This window comes from Erpetoichthys calabaricus, chromosome 10, assembly GCF_900747795.2.
Source record: "Erpetoichthys calabaricus chromosome 10, fErpCal1.3, whole genome shotgun sequence".
NCBI classification, from domain to species: domain Eukaryota; kingdom Metazoa; phylum Chordata; class Cladistia; order Polypteriformes; family Polypteridae; genus Erpetoichthys; species Erpetoichthys calabaricus.
Window position 1 is genome coordinate 147,448,045 of NC_041403.2, and position 24,447 is coordinate 147,472,491.

At 37.0% G+C, this 24,447-nt stretch overlaps 1 protein-coding gene across 4 annotated transcripts in view; it reads right to left on the reverse strand.

Moving 5' to 3' along the window:
- Positions 1-24,447, reverse strand: part of rtel1 (regulator of telomere elongation helicase 1) — a 132,304-nt gene that overhangs the window by 102,711 nt on the left and 5,146 nt on the right. For all 4 annotated transcript variants that reach the window (XM_028812062.2, XM_028812061.2, XM_028812060.2 and 1 more), the window contains exons 3-8: positions 23,358-23,556; positions 17,264-17,357; positions 14,691-14,772; positions 8,149-8,209; positions 3,888-3,963; positions 1,404-1,488 (exon numbers count right to left, since the gene is read on the reverse strand). In XM_028812062.2, the coding sequence (XP_028667895.2) occupies positions 1,404-1,488; positions 3,888-3,963; positions 8,149-8,209; positions 14,691-14,772; positions 17,264-17,357; positions 23,358-23,556 (597 nt within the window). The remainder of the gene's footprint in view (positions 1-1,403; positions 1,489-3,887; positions 3,964-8,148; positions 8,210-14,690; positions 14,773-17,263; positions 17,358-23,357; positions 23,557-24,447) is intronic.

A 24,447-nucleotide genomic window follows, 5' to 3' on the forward strand; every position in this document is an offset into this window, starting at 1 on the left:
AGATTCAGAGAAGATTTGCATTCAGGCCAGATCACACTGTGAGCAGCAGCTACTTTAATTTATGCCACAGTTCACGTAAAAAAAACATGAAAACCTGTATATTCCTGAACAAGATACTCTTTAAACTGTAAAAAACTGTACTCTAACAAAATTACATGGAAATATCCAATAGCACACATCATAAACGATGGAGAATTTTTAAAAGAGATAGCTTAATGTTTTATCTTCAGTATAAACCAAAACAATATATAATATTACCTGAAGGCCATCAATTGCATTTATAATTCAAACTAAAAAGTGTATTTTTTTTTTGTAATCAACTTTCTGAGTAAGGTATAATTAAATTAAGTTGAGTTGAGTAATTACTTATTATTTTTATGCACACAATTGTTTTTATATATATGTAGTAGTAATTTAAAAGAGAGTAATTTACAGAACACATTTTTTCCCAAATATGCTTCATTTTATTTGGAAAAATGACTGCCCTGTTTAAAATCAGAGCATAAAAAAAGCTGAGGCTCAGAGTTTAATTTTGCTGTTGTGCTTAACGGAGAAATCAGACCACATCACAAATGGAACAACCCTACTGTGAAATGGCCACTGTGCTGATGCAAAATGCAGAATCTAGTTTATTTACATGAAAAATAAAAGAGAAAAAACGCATTACGGGGCATAACAATTGTGATTTACAAAATCGGGACATTTGGAGAAAAGGTATAGGACAATTAATTGAAGAAACAAAATGGAAAGACAGCTCAAAAACAGTTGCATCAGAAAAAAGTAGAAGCCTTTTCTGCCATAAAAGAAATTATACGAAAGCTCTGGATATCAAGTGAGCAGCTAAAAAATGCATGCGGCCATTTTAAAGAAGGTTGCTGGTAAATGACTGATGCACACAGTTTCATAAGTGTTTTACCAACCTTCAAATATAAGTAGAAGAATCAAAGAGAAAGATTTAGAAAGTTTACAGAGTGGCTACAATGTACAACATCTAAGATATTTTATAAGATAGCAGGCAAAACAGACACAATTAAATTAGTGATGGTACTTATAAGGGAGTTCACAAGATCCTTCATTCTGGTAAAAGAAATGTTGGCATGATCAAATAGTAATGCCTATAAGCAACAACCTGTTTAAAGAGGTAGAAGTGTAAGAAAAGTGTAGACAAGGACTGGGGAAAAAAGTCAACATACCCGGAGAAAATGCCATTCAGACATGGGGAGAATGTGCAAACTCCACATAGACAGTAATCAGGAACAGAATTTGAACCCAGGACCCTGAATGTGGGAAGCAGCACCACAAACTACTGCCTCACTATACCTTCCATCTGTGTAATTATATTAATACTGCTTTCCTCATTAAGAAAACAATTAACAAACACACCATTTAAAAAAAATGCTTACCTTTGGATCAAGAAGATAGTTATATGGCATAAAGATAATTTCAGCTTGCTGCTTGAGAGATCGAGACAAATAATAAGGGCAAACTCTGTAAAAACAAGGAAAAAATTACACTGTTTACAGGTTTATCATTATAAAATGTATTGTAGAAGCAATACAAAGTGCTAGAAGACCTGAAAGCACTGTGCCTACATCTCACTTTCTGATAGTAATGGTAATGCACAAATAGGCAATAAAAAGTAATTAATTAATCTGTCCAATCCATCCCCAAATCTATAATGTAGCAATTAACTACAGAGGAATTGGGTAGCTTTATGCACTCTTTATACCTGTTGGTAGAATCTACTATTTATTTACATTATTTGTCTTCTTCTTAATTGCCTATATTAATGACGGCAGATCACCAGAATGTTGTATGGACTGAAATGAACTTTATTTCCTAAATACTTTTTCTATTTCAACTTTCTTATTAAGCTATAATGTTTTTGTCTGTTCGTTGCCTCAGTTATACAGCACTTGGTTTATGAGTTCTCAACGGCAGTGCTAATGCTTCTTATGTGCCATGTGTCAGAATGAAAATGAAATGCATTTTATTACTGCACTAGCTTTGTTACCACCTTAGTCCAGAAAATGTATTAAGACAATGGGTGTTATAATGCCATCAGTTAATAGGATGTATCATAAGTACAAAGCAACTAAATGTTTTTCTGATTACAATATTAGTAGTTTTTTGTTTTACCAGCTTTTTTTTTTTTTACCAAAAGGGAAATAGTGTTTTTGTTGATGAGTGAGTGAGTCAGTCAGTACACTTTGCATTATATATGTATACACCGAACAGCCACAACATTAAAACCACAAGTGAATAACATTGATTGTCTTGTTACAATGGTAGGGCATATTCGGCAGCATACGTCAGTTTTTCAAGATGATGTGCTGGAAGCAGAAACAAAGTGAACAAGAGTAAGGATCTCAGAGACTTTAACAAGTACTAGAATGTGATAGAATAGACTGCTGGGTCAGAGGATCTCCAAAACTGTAGGTCTTGTGTGATGATCTCAGTATGCAGTAGTTAGCAACAACCAAAACTGGTCCAAGAACAGACAATGAGTGAACTGGTATCAGTGATATAAGTGCCCAAGGCTCATTGATGCGCATGGGAAGCGAAAACTAGACCATCTGGTTCAATTCCACAGAAGAGCTACTGTAGCACAAATTACAGAAAAACTTAATGCTGGTCATGAGAGACAGGTATCAGATCACACAGTGCATCACAGATTGCTGCAGACAGGTCAGAGTGCCCAGGCTGAACCCTGTCCACTACCGAAAACGCCTATAATAGGCACATGAGTGTCCGAACTTGAGCATAGGGTAATGGAAGAAGGTGACCTGGTCTGATGAATAATGTTTTCTTTAAGATCTTGTGGACGGCCAGGTATGTGCGCTTTGTTTATGTGGAAAAGGGATGGCAACAGGATGCACTATGGGCAGAAGGCAAGCCAGTGGAGACAGTGTGATGCTCTGGGAAATGTTTGGCTCCTGGCATTCTTTTGGATGCTGCTTTGAAACGTTCCACCTACGTAAACACTTCAAACCCTGAGGTTGTGGGTTCAAATAATCCCACTACTGACAGTGTGTGACCCTGAGCAAGTCACTTGACCTGTCTGTGCTCCAATTGGAAAACCAAAAGTAACGTAACCAGTTATATCATAAATGTTGTACGTTGCCTTGGATAAAGGTGTCAGCCAAACAAGTAAATGCAAATGTAACAGTATTCCCTAATGGCAGTGCGACCAATCTCACTGCAACAATTGTTCAGGAATGGTTTGAGGAACATGACATGACAAGGTGCTGACATGGCCTCTAAATTCCTCAGATCTCAGTACAATCAAAGATCTGTGGAAAGTGCAACTTAAGGGATTTAAAGGATCTGCTTGCTGCTAACGTCTAGGTGCCAGATACCACAGGACACCTTCAGAGGTCTTGTGGAGTCCATGCCTCGACAAGTCACAGCTGTTTTGGTGGCACAAGGGGGACCTACAAAATATTAGGCAGGTGACTTTAATATCATGGCAGATCAGTGTATTGCATACTACATTTCAATAGATGGCGCCTCACAAATGTTAATGCTGATTACAGCCTACACAGTGTAACTCCAAAAAGACAGAAACTGGCTTGGACAATGTCTATTCTTGATGCCTCACCCTTTAATAGCCATCAGTTATAAGCAGCTAATCGGATCCAAGATAAAATTACAAAGAAAGCAATAAAACAGTTCCTTCTAGCAGACACTGTAGGTAGTGCTTCACCATATTTTGGTAGTTTTTTAGCAAATCAGGTTTTGTCATATTGAAAAGTAAAACAGTTTATCTTTGCACTCGCTTATTTAGTTTAAATTATCACACCAGCATAAAATATGAAAAATGTAAAAAGACAAAATAGAAACATTAAGTGGAAAACTTGAAGCGCCAAAAGGAAAAGCATTTATACCTGTGTTTGTTTCCATTTTTAACTAAGTCTTCAACATCCAGAATTGTATTTGTAAGTTCCTTATCTGTGCTTTTTTCTGAAATTAGACGATAAAAGCTGTAAGGCTCTTTTACTGTGTCAAATATAAAACATTTAATGAGTCAGGTAATTATTATCACACCATTTATTAAATTATACTGTTTAACTTGGCCCAAATGAACTCCTATTATGTCATTTAAAAGACGTATGGAGTTATTACCTTATATAAACTCATAAGTTCATTGTCATTGCATCAGACTGAATCAAAGTTGAATAGTAATCATTTATCACAGGATGTTTTTAAAGACTTTTACATTTTCTTTCACTTCTCAAGAGACTTTGATGGCATCTGTTATGGGTACATCGTCACATATAATGTGTTTGTTTTTAGATGTCGTCCATCCAAAATTAAACAGTAGTTATTTTCCTATATAATGGTCAATAAGAGGCAACGTGGGTCCCCCTTCCCATGGGCTCACCACCTATGGGAGGGGCCAAGGAGGTCGGGTGCAGTGTGAGTTGGGTGGTGGCCGAAGGCGGGGACCTTGGCGGTCCGATCCTCGGCTACAGAAACTGGCTCTTGGGACGTGGAATGTCACCTCTCTGAAGGGGAAGGAGCCTGAGCTAGTGCGCGAAGTTGAGAGGTTCCGGCTAGATATAGTCGGACTCACCGCGACGCACAGCTTGGACTCTGGAACCAATCTCCTTGAGAGGGGCTGGACTCTGTACCACTCTGGAGTTGCCCCCGGTGAGAGGCGCCGAGCAGGTGTGGGTATACTTATTGCCCCCCAACTTGGAGCCTGTACATTGGGGTTTACCCCGGTGGACGAGAGGGTAGCCTCCCTTAGCCTTCTGGTGGGGGGACGGGTCCTAACTGTTGTTTGTGCGTATGCACCGAACAGCAGTTCGGAGTACCCACCCTTTTTGGAGTCCCTGGAGGGGGTGCTAGAGGGCATACCTTCTGGGGAATCCTCGTTCTGCTGGGAGACTTCAATGCTCACGTGGGCAATGACAGTGAGACCTGGAAGGGCGTGATTGGGAGGAATGGCCCCCCTGATCTGAACCCGAGCGGTGTTTTGTTATTGGACTTCTGTGCTCGTCACGGATTGTCCATAACGAACACCATGTTCAAGCATAGGGGTGTTCATATGTGCACTTGGCACCAGGACACCCTAAGCCTCAGTTCGATGATCGACTTTGTGGTCGTGTCGTCGGACTTGCGGCCACATGTCTTGGACACTCGGGTGAAGAGAGGGGCGGAGCTGTCAACTGATCACCACCTGGTGGTGAGTTGGCTTCGATGGTGGGGGAGGATGCCGGTCAGGCGTGGTAGGCCCAAACGTGTTGTGAGGGTCTGCTGGGAACGTCTGGCAGAGCCCCCTGTCAGAAGTAGCTTCAACTCCCACCTCCGGCAGAACTTCGACCACATCCCGAGGGAGGTGGAGGACATTGAGTCCGAGTGGGCCATGTTCCGTGCCTCTATTGTTGAGGCAGCTGACCGGAGCTGTGGCCGTAAGGTGGTCGGTGCCTGTCGTGGTGGCAATCCCCGAACCCGCTGGTGGACACCGGCGGTGAAGGATGCCGTCAAGCTGAAGAAGGAGTCCTACAGGACCCTTTTGTCCTGTGGGACCCCGGAGGCAGCTGATAGGTACCGGCAGGCCAAGCGGAATGCGGCTTTGGTGGTTGCTGAGGCAAAAACTCGGGCGTGGGAGGAGTTTGGGGAGGCCATGGAGAATGACTTTCGGACGGCTTCGAGGAGATTCTGGTCCACCATCCGGCGTCTCAGGAAGGGGAAGCAGTGCAGTGTCAACACTGTATATAGTGGGGATGGTGCGCTGCTGACCTCGACTCGGGACGTTGTGGGTCGGTGGGGGGAATACTTTGAAGACCTCCTCAATCCCATTAACATGCCTTCCAATGAGGAAGCAGAGCCTGGGGACTCAGAGGTGGGCTCCCCCATCTCTGGGACTGAGGTCACCGAGGTGGTCAAAAAACTCCTTGGTGGCAGGGCCCCGGGGGTGGATGAGATACGCCCGGAGTTCCTCAAGGCTCTGGATGTTGTAGAACTGTCTTGGCTGACACGCCTCTGCAACATCGCATGGACATCAGGGACAGTGCCTCTGGATTGGCAGACCGGGGTGGTGGTCCCCCTCTTTAAGAAGGGGGATCGGAGGGTGTGTTCCAACTACAGAGGGATCACACTCCTCAGCCTCCCTGGAAAAGTCTATTCAGGGGTCCTGGAGAGGAGGGTCCGTCGGATAGTCGAGCCTCGGATTCAGGAGGAACAGTGTGGTTTTCGTCCTGGTCGCGGAACAGTGGACCAGCTCTATACCCTTAGCAGGGTCCTGGAGGGTGCATGGGAGTTTGCCCAACCAGTCTACATGTGTTTTGTGGACTTAGAAAAGGCATTCGACCGTGTCCCTCGGGGAATCCTGTGGGGGGTACTCCGAGAGTATGGGGTACCGGCCCCCCTGATAAGGGCTGTTCAGTCCCTGTACGATCAGTGCCAGAGCTTGGTCCGCATTGCCGGCAGTAAGTCGAACCCGTTTCCAGTGAGAGTTGGACTCCGCCAGGGCTGCCCTTTGTCACCGATTCTGTTCATAACTTTTATGGACAGAATTTCTAGGCGCAGCCAGGGCGTTGAGGGGGTCCGGTTTGGTGGGCTCAGGATTGGGTCACTGCTTTTTGCAGATGATGTTGTCCTGTTTGCTTCATCAGGCCATGATCTTCAGCTCTCTCTGGATCGGTTCACAGCCGAGTGTGAAGCGGCTGGGATGAGAATCAGCACCTCCAAATCCGAGACCATGGTCCTCAACCGGAAAAGGGTGGAGTGCCCTCTCAGGGTTGGTAGCGAGATCCTGCCCCAAGTGGAGGAGTTCAAGTATCTCGGGGTCTTGTTCACGAGTGAGGGAAGAATGGAGCGTGAGATCGACAGGCGGATCGGTGCGGCATCCGCAGTAATGCGGGCTCTGCATCGGTCTGTCGTGGTGAAAAAGGAGCTGAGCCGCAAGGCGAAGCTCTCAATTTACCAGTCGATCTATGTTCCTACCCTCACCTATGGTCATGAGCTATGGGTAGTGACCGAAAGAACGAGATCGCGAATACAAGCGGCTGAAATGAGTTTCCTCCGCAGGGTGTCTGGGCTTTCCCTTAAAGATAGGGTGAGAAGCTCAGTCATCCGGGAGGGGCTCAGAGTAGAGCCGCTGCTCCTCCGCATCGAGAGGAGTCAGATGAGGTGGCTCGGGCATCTGATCAGGATGCCTCCTGGACGCCTCCCTGGTGAGGTGTTCCAGGCACGTCCAACCGGGAGGAGGCCCCGGGGAAGACCCAGGACACGCTGGAGGGACTATGTCTCTCGACTGGCCTGGGAACGCCTTGGGATTCTCCCGGAAGAGCTAGAAGAAGTGGCCGGGGAGAGGGAAGTCTGGGCATCTCTGCTCAAGCTGCTGCCCCCGCGACCCGACCTCGGATAAGCGGGAGACAATGGATGGATGGATGGATGGTCCTTTTCTATTTATGTTTCAAAATTATGTGTTTATATTGCATTTATGCTTCCATATTCTTAATAATTATTTTGAAGAATTGTGGGTACATGGATGGAAGCATGCTTCATTAGAACTTATTAAATTGAACCAACTGCAGCAGGATGACGCAATGGGTAGCACTGTTACCACGTGGGTTCAGTATCCTGAATATTAAATCCACCCGTACACATTGTCTGTGTGGAGTCTGTACATTCTTCCCATATCTTATGTCGGTTTTCCACCAATATTATTAAAGAGAAGTAGGTTACATTGACTTGTAAGTCCAAATTAAGACACTTTAGGAGTGTGTTTATGCGTTTAACTGGACTCTCTGAAGGACTCTCAGGCTGTTTTATGCCTTTTGTTCAGGACTGTGGGGATGGACTTTAACACATCTCACCCTGAAGTGAATTAAGTGCATTTGAAAATGTTACATGTTAAATATAAATTCATATTAATTGTATTTATTACAGATTTCCCAAACAACTTACAGCTGTAGCTACACATTATATGTCTCATTTATATTATTATTGGGTGCACAATGTGAAATTCTGAACTTTAGATTCAGCAAGAATGAAACCTTAAGATCTAACACCAAAAGATATTGTTTCTATAAAGGCTCAATTCATGTATTGCTCATGCCAGTGACAATTCAGATATCAATAACTATTATAAAGTATAATAAAAAGCAAGATTTAGTGAATAATTTGTCTTCTTACCTTCAACATTGTTGTAGTACAAACAGGAGCGAGATGTCATTTTTGCTCGGCACATGTGAACCTGGGTGAGGGAAAAAAAAAAAAAGAAAAACTTGTTTGTATTAAAGAAATAAAAAGGTATCAGTCAATTACATTAAAATATATTATGGACGCACATGCTATTGCCTAAACTGATAAATTGACAAATGTATAATTTGATGACAAGTTCAAGGACATAATTTAAAAATAAATACATTAAGAAAAAAGCAAAATGTTCACGTCTTCTACAAAACTGTCAAAAAGTGAACATTCTGAGAAAAATTGGTTTTGTATTTCTTTTACAAAAGAAGTAATATATGTTCACATTTATAACCAGATTAATTGTCCTGTGATATAGATAATGTTTTAATCATAAATGATATGCAAAGTGACTATACATGTGATGTTACAAAACCATTTTCTAGAGCACTTAACAAAAATGTTTTAATTACTCATTTTTCTGTTTGCCACTACGTATCTACCTTCTTATTTTAGCATGTTTGATGTATCCAATGCAGTTCACATCTTAAGTGCACATATTATACATTTTCACCCCTACTTAATCCAATTCAGGGTCACAAGGTATGGAGTCAATTGCAGCGGCAATAGGATTGGGTACAAGGCATGAAAAAGGCACGGAGGGGGCACAGACCCATCAAAGAACAATGCATTGAAAAAGCATTCCGCTTTCAACAGTTCCAATTTTGATTAGAGTCCTGCAGTGGGTTGGCACCCTGCCCGGGATTGGTTCCTGCCTTATGCCCTGTGTTGGCTGGGATTGGCTCCGGCAGACCCCCGTGACCCTGTGTTCGGATTCAGCGGGTTGGAAAATGGATGGATGGATTTTTTTCCCCTCAGTGATCTACAAGTCTTTGTGTACAATGTCAAATAAAGTTAATTTGACTTTTCTGTACTAATTTCTTTCTGTTTATAAGCAGCCCTGTGAAGAGTAACTTATATATAAAATTATCAAATTTAATTCACCAAAATCCCAGGTTTGGCTCCTATATGAGAATATGGGGATCAGGGCTGAACACTGAAAGAAAAAAAATTGCATGAATCTTTTCAAGTGAAAAAAATGAAGTTTCCATTTTATAAACAGAGATTAAAACACAACTGCAGCTGCTGTGTCAAACACTGAGAATGTTATAAGAAAGCTATACTTTTCCCTAATTACTGACAGTTGTTCCAGCATCACTTCCAAACGGCTGGAACGATTTTCATGAAACTTGGTACACATGTTTCTCATTGGTCGACTAAAAATACTATACGGTGAAAACAACCGTAACCCACCCCCTTCTGGGTAAGGTGGGGGGTGATCTTGTGGTCTTGTATGCATGTTATCATCCAGCTGATACTAGGAACGACCACCAGAGGGCGAACTGGAGATGACTGCCAGCATTCTTTATGTTTGACCACCACCGCACGCCTTTTGCTTTTGAAATTAAATAGAGTTGGCCAGGTTGGCATCCAAACTATTTTTGGGACTCATTCTGTGTTTGTGACTCAAGCCACCATATATATATGTACACATATAGAAAAGAAAAAAAAAAAAAAGATTTTTGCATTTATATAGCGCTTTTCTCACTACTCAAAGCGCTTAGCAATTGCAGGTTAAGGGCCTTGCTTAAGGGCCCAACAGAGCAGAGTCCATATTGGCATTTACGGGATTCGAACCGGCAACCTTCCGATTGCCAGTGCAGCTCCCTAGCCTCAGAGCCACCACACACACGCACACACACACATACAGCGTCTTATATATAAAGCATACTGTACCAATCTTGCGGTGTTGTATGTATGTTATCATCTACATGATGATTGGAACGTTTCTGGTGTGCTCTGTAACAGCATCCAACAGTTTTATCATGAAAAATCTGTACTAATATTTGTTTGTCATTTAATGTTTGTTTTTGTTAACTATATTTTCATCTTGCATTATTCTTATTGTAACAATGTTGTAGTGGTAATACAATTAAATCAACCTCATAATACTATTAATTTAATTGACTTTTTTTACGTTGTCAGAAATTCTGCATGTAAAAATTATTACTACACCACAAAACAAAAATTAACCTTAGCAAAGGCTTTGCTTTAACCATCGTTTTTACACTACTTCAAACGTATTCTGCAATTATATTTTGATTATATTATATATAAGATAAGTAAGCAATTTTATTTTTATCTACCATAAACATCCTATATTTATTTTGTGGATTCAGTGGCTTTCTTTTCGATTTTTCTTTATTCATTAATGAACTAAATGTCATTTGTTTTGCAACATCGTAGCTAACGTGTTGGTGTTACAATTTTTTCGTAAAATTTGTTTTTAATACGTTCATAATCAAAAAACTTATTAACTTATCAAAATTGAAGTTAAAGTATAAAGCAAATATAGCTATGATATTTAACTTATATTCATTTAATTGGTTAAGTATTTAACATTTAATTCATTGTAAAACAATTTCAATTGGAAGAGACTAATTGGAGATTTGGTCATGTATGTCTGTTATCATCCACTTGATGCTCGGAACATTTGGATAATCATTGAAAAATGCTGGAATCAATTTGAACACAGCCTGTTTCTCACATGGACAACTTTATGTGGCACGTTCAAGGGTACGAAGCCCTAAGAACCTGTATTTTTCAATCAAAAAATTAATGATATTAGAAATAACATAGTATATCTCCCCAACATTCCGTTTTAAACAAATTAAACTCTTTCACTAGGATAGATTTACCTGATTTACATAAAATAATTTCTCAGCTGAAACCCTCCACCTGCGTCCTTGACAAATTTTTTCAAAGAAGTATCGGGCGTGCTAATTGATAATGTTCTTGACATAGTAAATTCGTCATTAGATACGGGGGTCTTCCCAGACTGTCTTAAGACTGCTGTAGTTAAACCCCTACTTAAGAAAAATAATCTTGACCCCTCGGCTCTTAAAATTTTAGACCCATCTCTAACCTGCCTATCTTAAGTAAAATTCTGGAGAAGGCAGTCATTATGCAGTTAAATGAGCACCTCAATAAACATGCTATTCTTGATAAATTTCAGTCAGGTTTTATAACAAATCACAGTACAGAAACTGCACTCGTTAAAGTAGTAAATGACTTGCGGGTAAATGCAGACAGAGGCCATTTATCTGTTCTCATTCTCTTAGATCTGAGTGCCGCATTTGACACCATTGATCATAATATTCTTAGAAATCACCTTAGTCAATGGGTGGGCCTCTCTGGCAGTGTCTTAAATTGGTTTGAATCTTACCTGGCAGGGAGAAAATTCTTTGTTAGTTGTGGTAATTACAACTCAAAGACACATGACATCCTATATGGTGTTCCACAAAGCTCTATCCTGGGTTCGCTGCTCTTCTCAATCTACATGCTTCCGTTAGGTCAGATTATCTCAGGGCACAACGTGAGCTACCACAGCTATGCTGATGACACACAGCTGTATTTATCAATAGCACCTGATGACCCCAATTCTCTTGATTCACTAACACAATGTCTAACTTGTATCTCAGAATGGATGAATAGTAACTTTCTCAAGTTAAATAAAGAGAAAACTGAAATCTTAGTGATTGACAATAATGGATACAATGAGGCTATTAGAAATAAACTGGATACATTAGGATTAAAAGTCAAGACGGAGGTAAAAAGCTTAGGGGTAACTGTTGACTGTAATCTAAATTTTAAATCACATATTAATCAGATAACTAGGACAGCATTTTTTCACTTAAGAAACATAGCAAAAGTTTGACCTCTTATATCATTGAAAGATGCTGAGAAATTAGTTCACGCATTTGTTTTCAGTCGACTACATTACTGTAACCCACTCCTCTCAGGACTACCCAAATAAGACATAAATTGTTTGCAACTAGTGCAGAATGCAGCTGCTAGAATCCTAACCAGGAAAAGAAAATCCGAGCACATTTCTCCAGTTTTGATGTCACTACACTGATTACCTGTGTCATTCAGGATTGACTTTAAAATTCTTCTTATGGTTTATAAAGCCTTAAATAATCTCGCCCCATCTTATATATCGGAATGTCTGACACCTTATATACTCAAATGAGTATCTCTTTAGAATTCCAAGAGCAAAACTTAAAAGAAGTGGTGAGGCAGGCGGCCTTCTGCTGTTATGCTCCTAAAATCTGGAATAGCCTGCCAATAGGAATTCACCAGGTTAATACAGTGGAGCACTTTAAAAAACATCTGAAAACACATTATTTTAACATGGCCTTCTCATAACTTCACTGTAATTTAAATCCTGATACTCTGTATATCCAATTCATTATAATAACTATTCATGGTGGCTCTAAAATCTGTACTAACCCCTACTCTCTCTTCTGTTTCCTTTTCTGGTGTCCTTTTGGTGGTGGCTTGCACCACCACCATCTACTCAAAGAACCGTGATGTTCCAACAATGATGGATGGATTAAAAGCTAGAAGTCTGTATGACCATCAGCATCAAGTGACTCCGTGAGAACCCTAACTACAAAGAGGACTATTTCATTTATGTTAGGTAGAATGCCCATAGGGGACTGGGCGGTCTCGTGGCCTTGAACCCCTGCAGATTTTATTTTTTTCTCCAGCCGTCTGGAGTTTTTTTTTTTTTTTTTTTTTCTGTCCACCCTGGCCATCGGACCTTACTCCTTTTCTATGTTAACGAATGTTGTCTTATTTTAATTTCTTATTTTACCTTTTATTTTTCTTTTCTTCATTATGTAAAGCACTTTGAGCTACTTTTTGTATGAAAATGTGCTATATAAATAAATGTTGTTGTTGTTATATATTTGCTAAAGATGGAAAGACTAAAAACATTCCATATAACAAGGCACTTCAGTAAACAATACAACCCCATTAGTGAGTTTTTAAAGTTTTGTTTTTTTCTCAAACAATAAAAAAAAAAAAAAAAAACACTTTACTTTCCTCCTGGGCAATGCCAGGTATTTCAGCTAGTAATCTATAGATGTGCAGGAAAGAAAAAAAAAATGTAGCTTCAACCATCTTTGATGGAAAACTCCATCCATCCAAAATAATTGTGAAAACTGTCATTGCAATACACTAATGCTAAGTGTGTCATAATAAGGGCATAATATACTGTAATTTATAGTGGTGAGATTACGTAAATCAGTATGTGCTTTTCAGGAGATTTGAACGAAGCAAAAAACACTAGGTGCGATATAGGAAGCAAGCCTAGAAAGAACACCAATTTATGCAAGTCACACATCCAGACTTATTGACATAGGGTTGTAGGAAGAACCGGGAAATTTCCGGTGAACAGAAAGAGAGAATGCACAAACTACATATACCACACATAAATAGTTGTGTTTAAATAAAGAATAGGAATTGGTATAACATTTTACAAAGTTGTGGATAATAAAAACAGGTGAAAAGAGTAAAGGAAATGACAGGAAATTCCATTTACTTCTTTACACAGATAAATCAAAGAAATACACAACAAAAAGGAATAGTCACAGCAAAATCAAGACACTCACAATCTTTTAATAAAAAACGTGAGATGTCAAAAAAGCTTGCACTAGCTCACTCTGGAACAAAAAATATAACTTAAAACATTTATAAAAATAATAAAAAAAAGATTGATGGTTATCATTCTAGAAAGCATTTTTAAATGATATTGTCATAAAATAATTACGAAATTTGAAAAATATAACAAACAATAGGTAATATATAATATACATCAGACTGGATGTGTGCCATGATAGGAAATTCCTCTGAAACTATCTACAGTATATGGCTACAAAAAGGAAATAGCTGTGCTAGAAAAAGTCTAGAGAAGATAGAATAGGCTATTTCCAGGACTCCTGTGGATGAGTTATGAAGCAAGATTAAAAGAGCTGAGCCTTTTCGGTTTAAGAAAAAGAAGATTAAGAGGAGACATGATTGAAGTGTTTAAAATTATAAAAGGAAATATTCCAGTGGATCGAGGCTGCTAAAGTGAGTTCAACTAGAACACGGTGTCACAGTAGGAAACTCGTTAAGGGTAAATTTTGGAACAACATTGGATCGTTTTTCTTCACATTGAGAAAAACAGACAACCAGAGTAAGTTGCAAAGTAGTGTGTGAGACAGTAGGACTTTAAGGCCCTTCAAAGCTAGACTTTGAAAGAATTAGGTGGATTGTACTGGCAAGCTTTGCCGGGCTGAATGGCCTGTTCTTGTTACAGGATTTTTCTAATGTTCTTTTAATAATATAAAGTATGAAGTCTTCTAAAGTATTTTCTCTGTCTATTTACGTGGAAACAATTTCATTACATTCTATATTTGAACATTCAAATTATTATAAATGTACAACTTATTATAATATGGAGAGGATGCGAAAATCATCTAGATTCATTACTTGTATTCATTATGTTGTCTTTAAACACCAATCATGGTAAAATAATGCCTAAATCACAAGTTTAACTAAGATGATATTTCAAAGTAAGCAAATTGCATTGATTCAGACAGTGAGTATATCCACTGGATTAAAAGCCAGAATTGTTTATAAAAGACTAGGGATACCTTCACATGGTTGCTTTCTTGTTTCATCACTTCTGGGTGGATACACAGTTGCTCTCTTGATCCTAGAACACAAACCTTTGGTCTGAAACAGAAAGGCAATATAATTAAATTTCAGTCATTGTTTCTCACCTTGTAATTTACTCCTAAATTTACTACAAAATATAAAAGAGTCAAATATGTGATACACTGGTTCTTAACCTACAACTCAAAGGCTGTATGTGTCCCATGATTGTGCACCCACACAAACATTTTTGTTCTTTTGTCAGATGTTCTGCACTGCCTTAAAAATGCACTGTGCTGGTCATGATGTTCAAGCAAAATATAATTAAGAAGAGGTGCAAACAAAAGGAGGATCATCATCAAGAGGTGGCACATACAAAATCTTATATTGATGACCAGTCATTAAATTTAGTCTAAAAAAAATAAACACATAAAAATAAAACACTACAACATGCAAACGTGTCAAAACATAAACAGGCTTGTTGTGAAAGGGCAGAAATGTCTTACAATAGAAAATAAAAAGAATGAAGTCTGTTAAGGTTAATTGACAATGTGTAGAGAAAAGAAAAATATGGAAGAAGCCCCTTTGAAGGCCACAGAAAAGTGCAGGGGGAGTAGTGAAGGGGTTATGTAGTCATTTAGCATGATCTTTTAGGTTATATGTAAAACCTGATCGGGAAGCCATGCATTTGAGTTTAAAAGTATCACAGGCAACAACTTTAGCAATACTCACAAAGTTTATGGATACTGGATAAGCACAGCAAACCATTACATGACACAATAATGTTTATAAAGGACCCTACAATTATTTGCAATTAAATGTAATGTTTTATTTTCCAATTGACATTAAGAAATATGAATGAACTTAAGTTATGAGAGAGGGAGATATTTAGGTCTACACTAATTCAGAATAAACAGGCATTTTCTTCATGTTTAAATTATTTGTTAATAGACAAATAATCCTAATGGAGGATGTTACTTTATTGTGCTATTTACTTCCTCTGTAAACAAAATGAAGGCAACATAGAGTTTACTAGAAGATGAGCTTAAATATACCAAGGCCAAGGGAAATAACTGTGTCATTCAGATTTTGAGTTATGAAACAAAATTACAAACAAAAACAAACATCATCATAAACATGATGAGATCATCTTTTTTTGCAGTGTGCTAAATTTAGGTATGTTGGTACAACATGCAAAACAATAATCAGGGATAACCTTTTTGTTGGGCCATCACTCATGTCTCTCCCGAAAAAAAAATATGATCCAGACAGAAATAGGTATCTGATTAACATAAGTTGTTACTTATGAATAATTATTTTTATTTGGTAAGCCATTCAAGTAATTGTAGAAGGTGATTCTAAATATAACCCAAAGAGTGATATCATTACCATGTCAACATACTGTACAGGTTCTCTGTGTAAGTGCAGGCCTAACATTTATTGTTTGTATCATGGAAATACAATAATTTCTTATGCAAGGTTCACTTGGCTTATTGAAAGTTACACTTATGGCTCCATGTAGAAGTCGTCTGAGAAGTACTGGGCTAATGACAAAGGCACTGTACTATAAACCATAAGGCTGGCAATTCACTTTTGGAGCAGATTTACTACAAAATTTTGAGTAAGCCCCTTAAATTCTCTGTGCTCCAACTATATTGAATCCTGATTTTTGTAAGTTGTCTTGGGTAAAGCCATTAGCTAAATATGCAATAATAGCACAAGGTTATCAAAAAGTAACTATGAGCATGAGCATCCATTTACTATTGTAATGCATACACCCACCATTTATCAGTCCATTTGTTCTCTTACTGAACCCACTTAAACATTCTTAATATCACGGGATACCAATGAACAAGAAGTCAGTGCACTGAAGAGATAACTCTCAGGCAAATGGGTACAACCAAGTGTTGCGTACTAATTTAACATATGCATTTTCTAAATGTGAAAGGTAAACTGATACCCCTAGGAAAGGAACAGGGAACTGTGGGAAATATGCCCATATTCTACATACATGGTGACCAGATGGAGTTAAAAATTAAGTTTGATAGAACTTTAAGGTGCAAGCACTAACCATTGAAGAAAAATTAAGCTCCTCACCTAAAAGTAAAATTTCTGTCAGCTGCCATATTATGGTTCATAATTATTTAAAACAGACAGACAATTGACACTACTGCTTGCACTAGAAAACCATTTGCCTCTTCCAAATCTAACAGATTTTTGAACAAAATTATGCACGGTAACGAAAATCTCTAACCTATCCTTGAAAAGCATGTTATAATACACCTAAATAATCACTGCTTTTACATGATATGCTGCTGCACAAAACAAAGCACATTTATTTGAACATAAACAAAAACAGAAAAACATTTATATTTCTTTAAAAATGTTAAAAGTTTTAGAGGTGCAGGACAATGTTTGTGATCTTGTACAAACAGAAAACATTTAGGTTTTATTTGTAATGGACGTTCATGATTGCAATGACAACCTTGTAGTGTTCATAAGAATATTCAAGTCATTAGGTTGTATGATCAAATGGTTTAGTTCAAAACCTTTGAGAATGAAAACTGTTTACCTGTAAGATGTATTTTTAAGCTCGCTTATAACCTGGGTCAACTGAGAGTGTGTCCTGGAAGCATAAATGATCTTTGGAATATCAGTGTAATAAGCTAGAAAAACAAAAATCGTTAAAACAGATATATTTTATATAAAAACAGTTGGATATATGTACAATATTCACAAATCTTTATACAGATGGACTCTCTACATAGATCAACAATACTTAATTGCTATTATCGTGCACTTAATTAAAAATATATGCGACTCTGCAAAAAGTGCACATTGCAAAAATAATCTAAGCAAATAACAATAAACCCAAGTAAAATATATATGAGCAAATTTCAAAGGAGTTACATATAAATACAATGAACACTGGTAAAACTTAACCAATATTTTGTTTCTCTGCACTAACCACATCATAATTGTTAAATCAAGGATTCCAAATGCAGTCCTGAACTTTAAAATGGCCGCTGTTAAGTAAAGGAGGAAAAGAAAGAGCACAATAATATTTTCTTTGCGCAGGACATGAAACAGCAAAGTCTGCACTCTTTTTAGAACCCTAGCTAGAAACACCCGGGCCCTTTTGTAACCCTGGCCAACTTATATATATCATGCTGCTTTTTCATTATCTTTTAACATGCATGTTTATTGCTTAAAGATATTTGGGAAATAAGAAGTCCATGAGCAGTCAAAATGCATCTTATTTTAATTTTAACAAGCATTACTGCTAAAACAGATTTCTGAAACAATCTCAAAGCAGTCTGATGCATTTAACTATCTTTATGTGTCACACTGATGACTATTTACTGTATATATTTCTCTATACACTTACAGCACAGTAGAATCTAGTCTATAGAGTAATTTATTCCAAATACACTTATCTGTTTCAAAGTCTATCAAACTACTTCTCAAGATCCATACATATGCAATACAATTTTGCGTTATATTTTCCCTACATTAGCCAAACAAAAATATACAACCACTGTTCCTTTCCAGACATGAGATTGAATTTCACTAGATCACCGCTCTTTTTCTAGCAGACATAACCTCCCTGAATTCTTCCTGATAAGCTCCTGATGGCTCGAAAAGTCTTATTTCTTTGTAAACTTGAAAGAGCACTTTCTTCCACAATCCCATTATGCAAATACTTCCATAGATTTCTTTTTCAAGCTCTTATAAAAACATCTCCAACTGCCATTGATATCTTCATGATAAGGCACCTTACGCACCTTACACAGTCTAAGAGATTTTTATTCTTTGGGAAATAGTGATGGAGACCTGGTGAAATATTTTAGGTAATATCCCACATTTTCTAATTCTCTTAAACAAAGCTAGCATTAACAGGGTTAATTTCACAGACAAGATTTTATAAAATTCTGCAGGACAGCAACCTGGACCTGTGGTATTCCCTTTTTTTTTTTTTTTTTTTTTTTTTAATAATTTTATTGATTTTATTGAAATCACACAATATCCCATACAAATAGATCAATTTTACAAGAATAGGATTGAAAACAAATCAACCCCCACCCCTGAGAAAGAGAGCATGGGCAGCAGAATAAAACTTAAACTTAGTAAAAATAAGTAAATAGATAAATTAATAAGTGAATATAGATAAATGGAGAAGAAAAAGAAAAAAAGGAGAATAGGGAGAGAATCTGCTTCCTCGGTGCTTTAAAAGCTTATTCTAAAATATTATTGATTAGATCCTGCCAGGTTTTGAAAAATTTCTGCACAGAAATTCTCCTCTAAGTGAGAATTTTATTTTTTCAAATTTCAAATAATATAAAACATCAGTTACCCACTGACTTAAAAGGGGAGAGTTAGGATTCTTCCAGTTTTTTTTTTTTTTTTGTTTTTTTTTTAACAGTTTGTACCATCACACATTCTGGAGAGTTTCCACGCATTGAGCTGCAGCATTTCTGTTATTTAAAACATCATTTGCACAAGCCTCACTTTCATTCAACTGTGATATTTATAAATGTCCCATAATTTTCTTTAAAGATATCTTTTCTATCTGTATATTGTCAGCATTCTTAATAGATGCACCTGTTTTTGACCTTTCTACATGTTCTAAATATGAATGGAACAAGCATTTATTTCTCTATTTCTCTTGTGGTCAAAAATGAATTGTGTTTATAATGGTATTCTATTTTTGCTATGAACAGCACTAGAAATCCTGTATATTTGTGATAAGCTTACAAATGTCAGCAATTGCTTCTAGCTATTTTGAAAATTATTTTTATGCCAAATATCTAAAACATCCTTGAAGAGTTTCCACAGACTATCCCCACAGATATATGTGGAAATGCATCAATCTCTATGAAAATGTCAATTTGTATAGCAAAGGATTTGACAAAATCTTTGACAGGTTGCGTTAGGTTGTCAGTTGCATGTTATGTTGGTGGAGATCAAGATTTAGCTTCCCCAACAAAAAAAAAAAAACCATAGTAAGAGATGACAATATGAACTTTATTGCAAGATTTAAATAAGGGCAATAAGGTATTATTAACAAAAAAAGTAGTTATTTTGTGAGTAACCATGCTCTATCAAAAAAAGGAATCTTGTCTCAAATATAGCTACTGATCTAAAAAGCTGTGACACTTGCTAGACTGATATTAAAAATGAATTTTTAGATAGTGTGGTCAAAACTGTTAATGAACTAAAACAGGAAAATGATCTAAAACAGGATTTAAAACAATTAGCTAATGATAGATAATATTTGAAATCGACAGAAGAAAAACAGTCCAAAATTATCTCAGTAACAACTTTAAGGATCAAAATTCTCACCCATTTTTTTTTCTCATCCATAGTTAATAATGAAAGCTTAAGTAATTTAATCTTGAGCCAGTAACAAAATAACAAAAATAATATCACTAATAAATTAAGAAACAAATAAAATAACAGTGATTACAAAGAGCAATAAACATTAAAATGCATTAATGTTAAATTATTAAATAGTTAAAATTAGCTGAAGGGAGGATGCCAGATGTTTCCCTGCCCTGATGGCCCTGTTACCCCATTTAAGTCTCACACTGACTGTTTATTTTGACATAGTATCCACAACGTGCTCAGTGAAAGATGGAAAAATGCTTAAACAACATTTTCTCAAAATTACTTTTTGTGGTGTTAAGGCCTAAAGTGTTTTCTGACTTAAACAACAAGCCCAATCAGCAGAATAGCTTGTTGTGTTGCTCCTTAAATATTAAAATTATAATATTTTATTACAGTACAACATGTACTGAAATTCTTAAACATGTCATTGTATGAATATAAAATGTAAACTATTGTTGTCATAATGCATGTGTGTCTATTTGAAACAACTTGGCTCTCACTGAACTGAATTCTTTGACATTTGTTGCATTTATTCTTCTATGAAACTTGTTCAGAAAAGTTAATATCTCAGATAAAGCACAATGTATACATTACTTACATTTTGAAAGTTAAAACAACACCTTTTTAAAAAGAAGTGGAAAATTTTTTAAATCATCTATCATAAAACAACCACAGAGGGCAGTAAAACATAGGAAACACTGGACTCTCTTACATGAATTCACATATAATGCCAAGCAACTATTGTCAATAGTTACAACTTTAAAAGAATTGCCAAATTTTCAGTCTTTTAAAACAGAAAATCAGTTAGTGTGACCACGGTGATATTTAAACCTATACATTTGTCTGTTATACACTTCTGCTAGCCGGCCCTAATAGCAAACAAATCTCCTATGTAAGATATTGAAATGCAGAGCAGGATATTGCGAGCGAGCACCAAGAACTGTCCAACTCATTGTAATGGTGCTTTTTTCAGTAACCATGATCTGTTAATGTATGGTGACATAGTAATGCCAGAGTGGTGCCTTTAACAAAAAGTGAATTTATCAGTGCTGGCCATTCACAACACAAGTCAAAGAAACCTAAAAAAAGTCTTTTAAACAGGGGAAGTATGGAAGAAGTTAGAGGTTTGCCATTAGTGGAAAAACTTTGCTTCAGCAGCAGCTGATCATGGGGTGTGCAATTAAATCCCAACTAATCAAGTTATTTTTTAGGAGACACATCTCTTTGGAATGGCATTGGCTTATTTATTACTACAATGACTTTAATCACTGTACATCTACTCTACATATATAAAATCCTAAACCTAAAAGTGCAACGGTGCCATTTTTATGTCACGTTTTTTGTCTCGCTTTAAAATCGGCTTATTTTAAAAACTACATATATATGTTTGGTGCCATTCTTTTCAAAATTTATCGAACTTTAATGTGATGTTGTTAGATTCTCAGATTCTTATTCCGTTTTTAAATTATGAACTAAAAAATACCAAGAACTCAATTCTCGTGAGATGGGACTTTGTGCCAAAATATTTAACCACGGCCGGGGCCAGAAATACTGTAAAACACAAAGAGTAGGACAGCTGCTGTACAGGCTTTTAAGTCTTCGAAGCGCCGTGTGAGATGCAGATCATGCGGCATGGCAGCAGCAGCAAGCCAGTACCTGATCGAGCAAAGAGAATGTAAAAAAAAAAAAAAAAAAAAACTGTTTCCCATTGTATCACTGTTTAAAAGAGGGTTTCTGAGGAGCGACCACATCTCCTTGGGGTGCGTTCAGCCCCCCTCTTCACAACACAAGTGGCAGAGACCTTTCCACCTCCACCTTTCTCTGTTTTCAGATTTTGTGTAATGGGCACAGGTGAGCTGGTCATGTGGCCGCTTGTTTCATGTCTCATTATTGTTTGGCCGCTGATTAAGGAAAAAGAAACAACTAAGGAGCCTGAGTCAAGTTAATTAAAAGAAGTAATTATCAGCAAAAACTGGTCACTAATTAAGAAGATGGTTAGAATGAAAACCTGCAGCCACTGCGTTCCTCCAGAACTGGAGTTCGACCCCCTGATGTAGACTATCTTGCAACTGAGTTTCCACTTCTGCCTTCTGGAATGGGTAGGATGCTTACGGGCATTATGAAGTAAAAATGGATATGATTATAATGTTTGTCAGCTGTTGTTTTATTTACATTTTTCAGGAAGGAAATAATTTTTATGTTTGCTTCTACAAAAGCTAGTAGTGAGTCAAATACGAAGTTGTGAAGTATAATCAATATGCAGCTGGAATACAGTATGTGCTTCAAATTCATTGTTATACATATATGTGAAGACAAAGAACATACATACAACACAAAATAAGAATGTTTGAGCATGCAACTGCAGTAGCAGCATGAAGAGTATGAGGAGAACAAGACAGCCATTCAGATGGAAAATTCCAGTAAAGCAGCAGCAACATTAAAAAATAAAAGCCATATGTATTTTTTACTATAACACTTTTTGCCTTTCACCTACACTGGCATTAACAAGATTACACTTCAGATGGGAGGGTTTCAGAATTGATACAGAAACAGACATGTAGTTCAACAAAAACTTATGAAAGCAATCTAAGTTGTGATTTTTAGGCTTACTTAGGCAAAACCACAAAGCAAAGTAAAAAATAACCTGTGCAATAAAACAAAAATTAAATTTGCATAAAATGCTGCAATTCTAGAATTATGTTCCCCTCAAATGTAATATTAAGTGTAATATTTCTGTTAAATGTGAGCAGTTTTTTGGATTGCAAACTTAATTCAGTTTTTACGTATGGATAAAGGCAACGGCTAGGCAGAAAGGCACATCTGTTATTTTTAGTTCTTCTTAAGCATGAAATGTAAGAATGATCTGTAAATGGTCTTATTTTCAGCATTAGATGAAGGTACAATTAAAAACTTTCATGATGTATTCATTTTGAGCAAACAAAAACAAAAAAAAATGTTTGTTAGATTATCTTTTTGTACCTAATACTAAATCTAACAAAAATGTTACAAGACTAGAAAGGCTTTATATGAACACTAACCTTTGGTTCAAATGAGGGATATAAAATTATTATTAAATGTAACACTACAATCTGATAATATTATATTTTTGTTTTTAAACATTACATTTAACTGAATAGGATGCCTGTCATTTTTTCTTATATACTCAACACAGCTAACTTATGTTTCATTAGATATAGAGACACTTTTTTATATTACTTGCAAAATAAAAACTTCTGCAACCATTTAGAATTGTGGCACTGAATACAATTCATAATTACCTGGTGTGTCCCCTTCTTTATCTGCTTTACCCCAAGAAGCCATTGGTCTGTTTGGAAACATTTCTACTCCATCCATCCTTTCAGCAATTTTTCGGGCAGATATAGAATCTTTAAAATGTTCCCTCCATGCAAGTGTGGAACACAGCAGACACAGGGTTTTTCCAGTACCTGTAGGGCTTTCAAGAATTCCATTTACTTCCTATAGCAAAGAGACAAAATAAGAATAATATTATATACATATCAATTTTTTTCAAGCTAGGGAAACAAACTCCTGTTATTAGGTAAATTCGGTATACTTTTTAAAGAAAAATATTATTAATTAAACAAACAATCAGCTTTTAGTAGAGCACACCTACATCATTAAAAGATAAAAAAATAATTTTAAAAAATGGACAAAAATCAAAGTTCCTGAATCTAATTTGTGATCGATTCAAAAGCATACTTAGACATAAATGAATTACTATCAATACTTTTTTTTTTTTTTTTACTAAAATTCATTTAAAGTCATAATTTACCTCAGTGGGCTTCATAAGCAGGAGTAAAAGCAAAATAATAATAATAATACATTTTATTTATATAGTGCCTTTCCCATGCTCAAGGCATGACTAGGGATATCACACTGAAGCCAAAAGTAATTCTAAAAGAACGATAAGAAGTCAAACAAGATGACATCTTTTATTGGCTAACTGAATCGATTATAATATGCAAGCTTTTGAGGCAACTGAGGCCCCTTCTTCAGGCAGGTTGTAATCAACCTGCAACTTACAACCTGCCTGAAGAACGGGCCTTAGTTGCCTCGAAAGCTTGCATATGCATATGACGCAATCAAGCCAAGTCTGAAAATTATACCTACCTTGGTATTCATTTGGAACAATTTATTTTTCAGACAGACAGACAGACAGACAGACAGACAGAAAGACAAAGACAGAAAGACAGAAAGACAGAAAGAAAGAAAGAAAGAAAGAAAGAAAGAAAGAAAGAAAGAAAGAAAGAAAGAAAGAAAGAAAGAACATACCAGTAGTGTTAATTGGCACTAGGGCTATAGAGCTGCACATGCATCAATTCTACCTCTCTACCCCTGCAGAAAGTA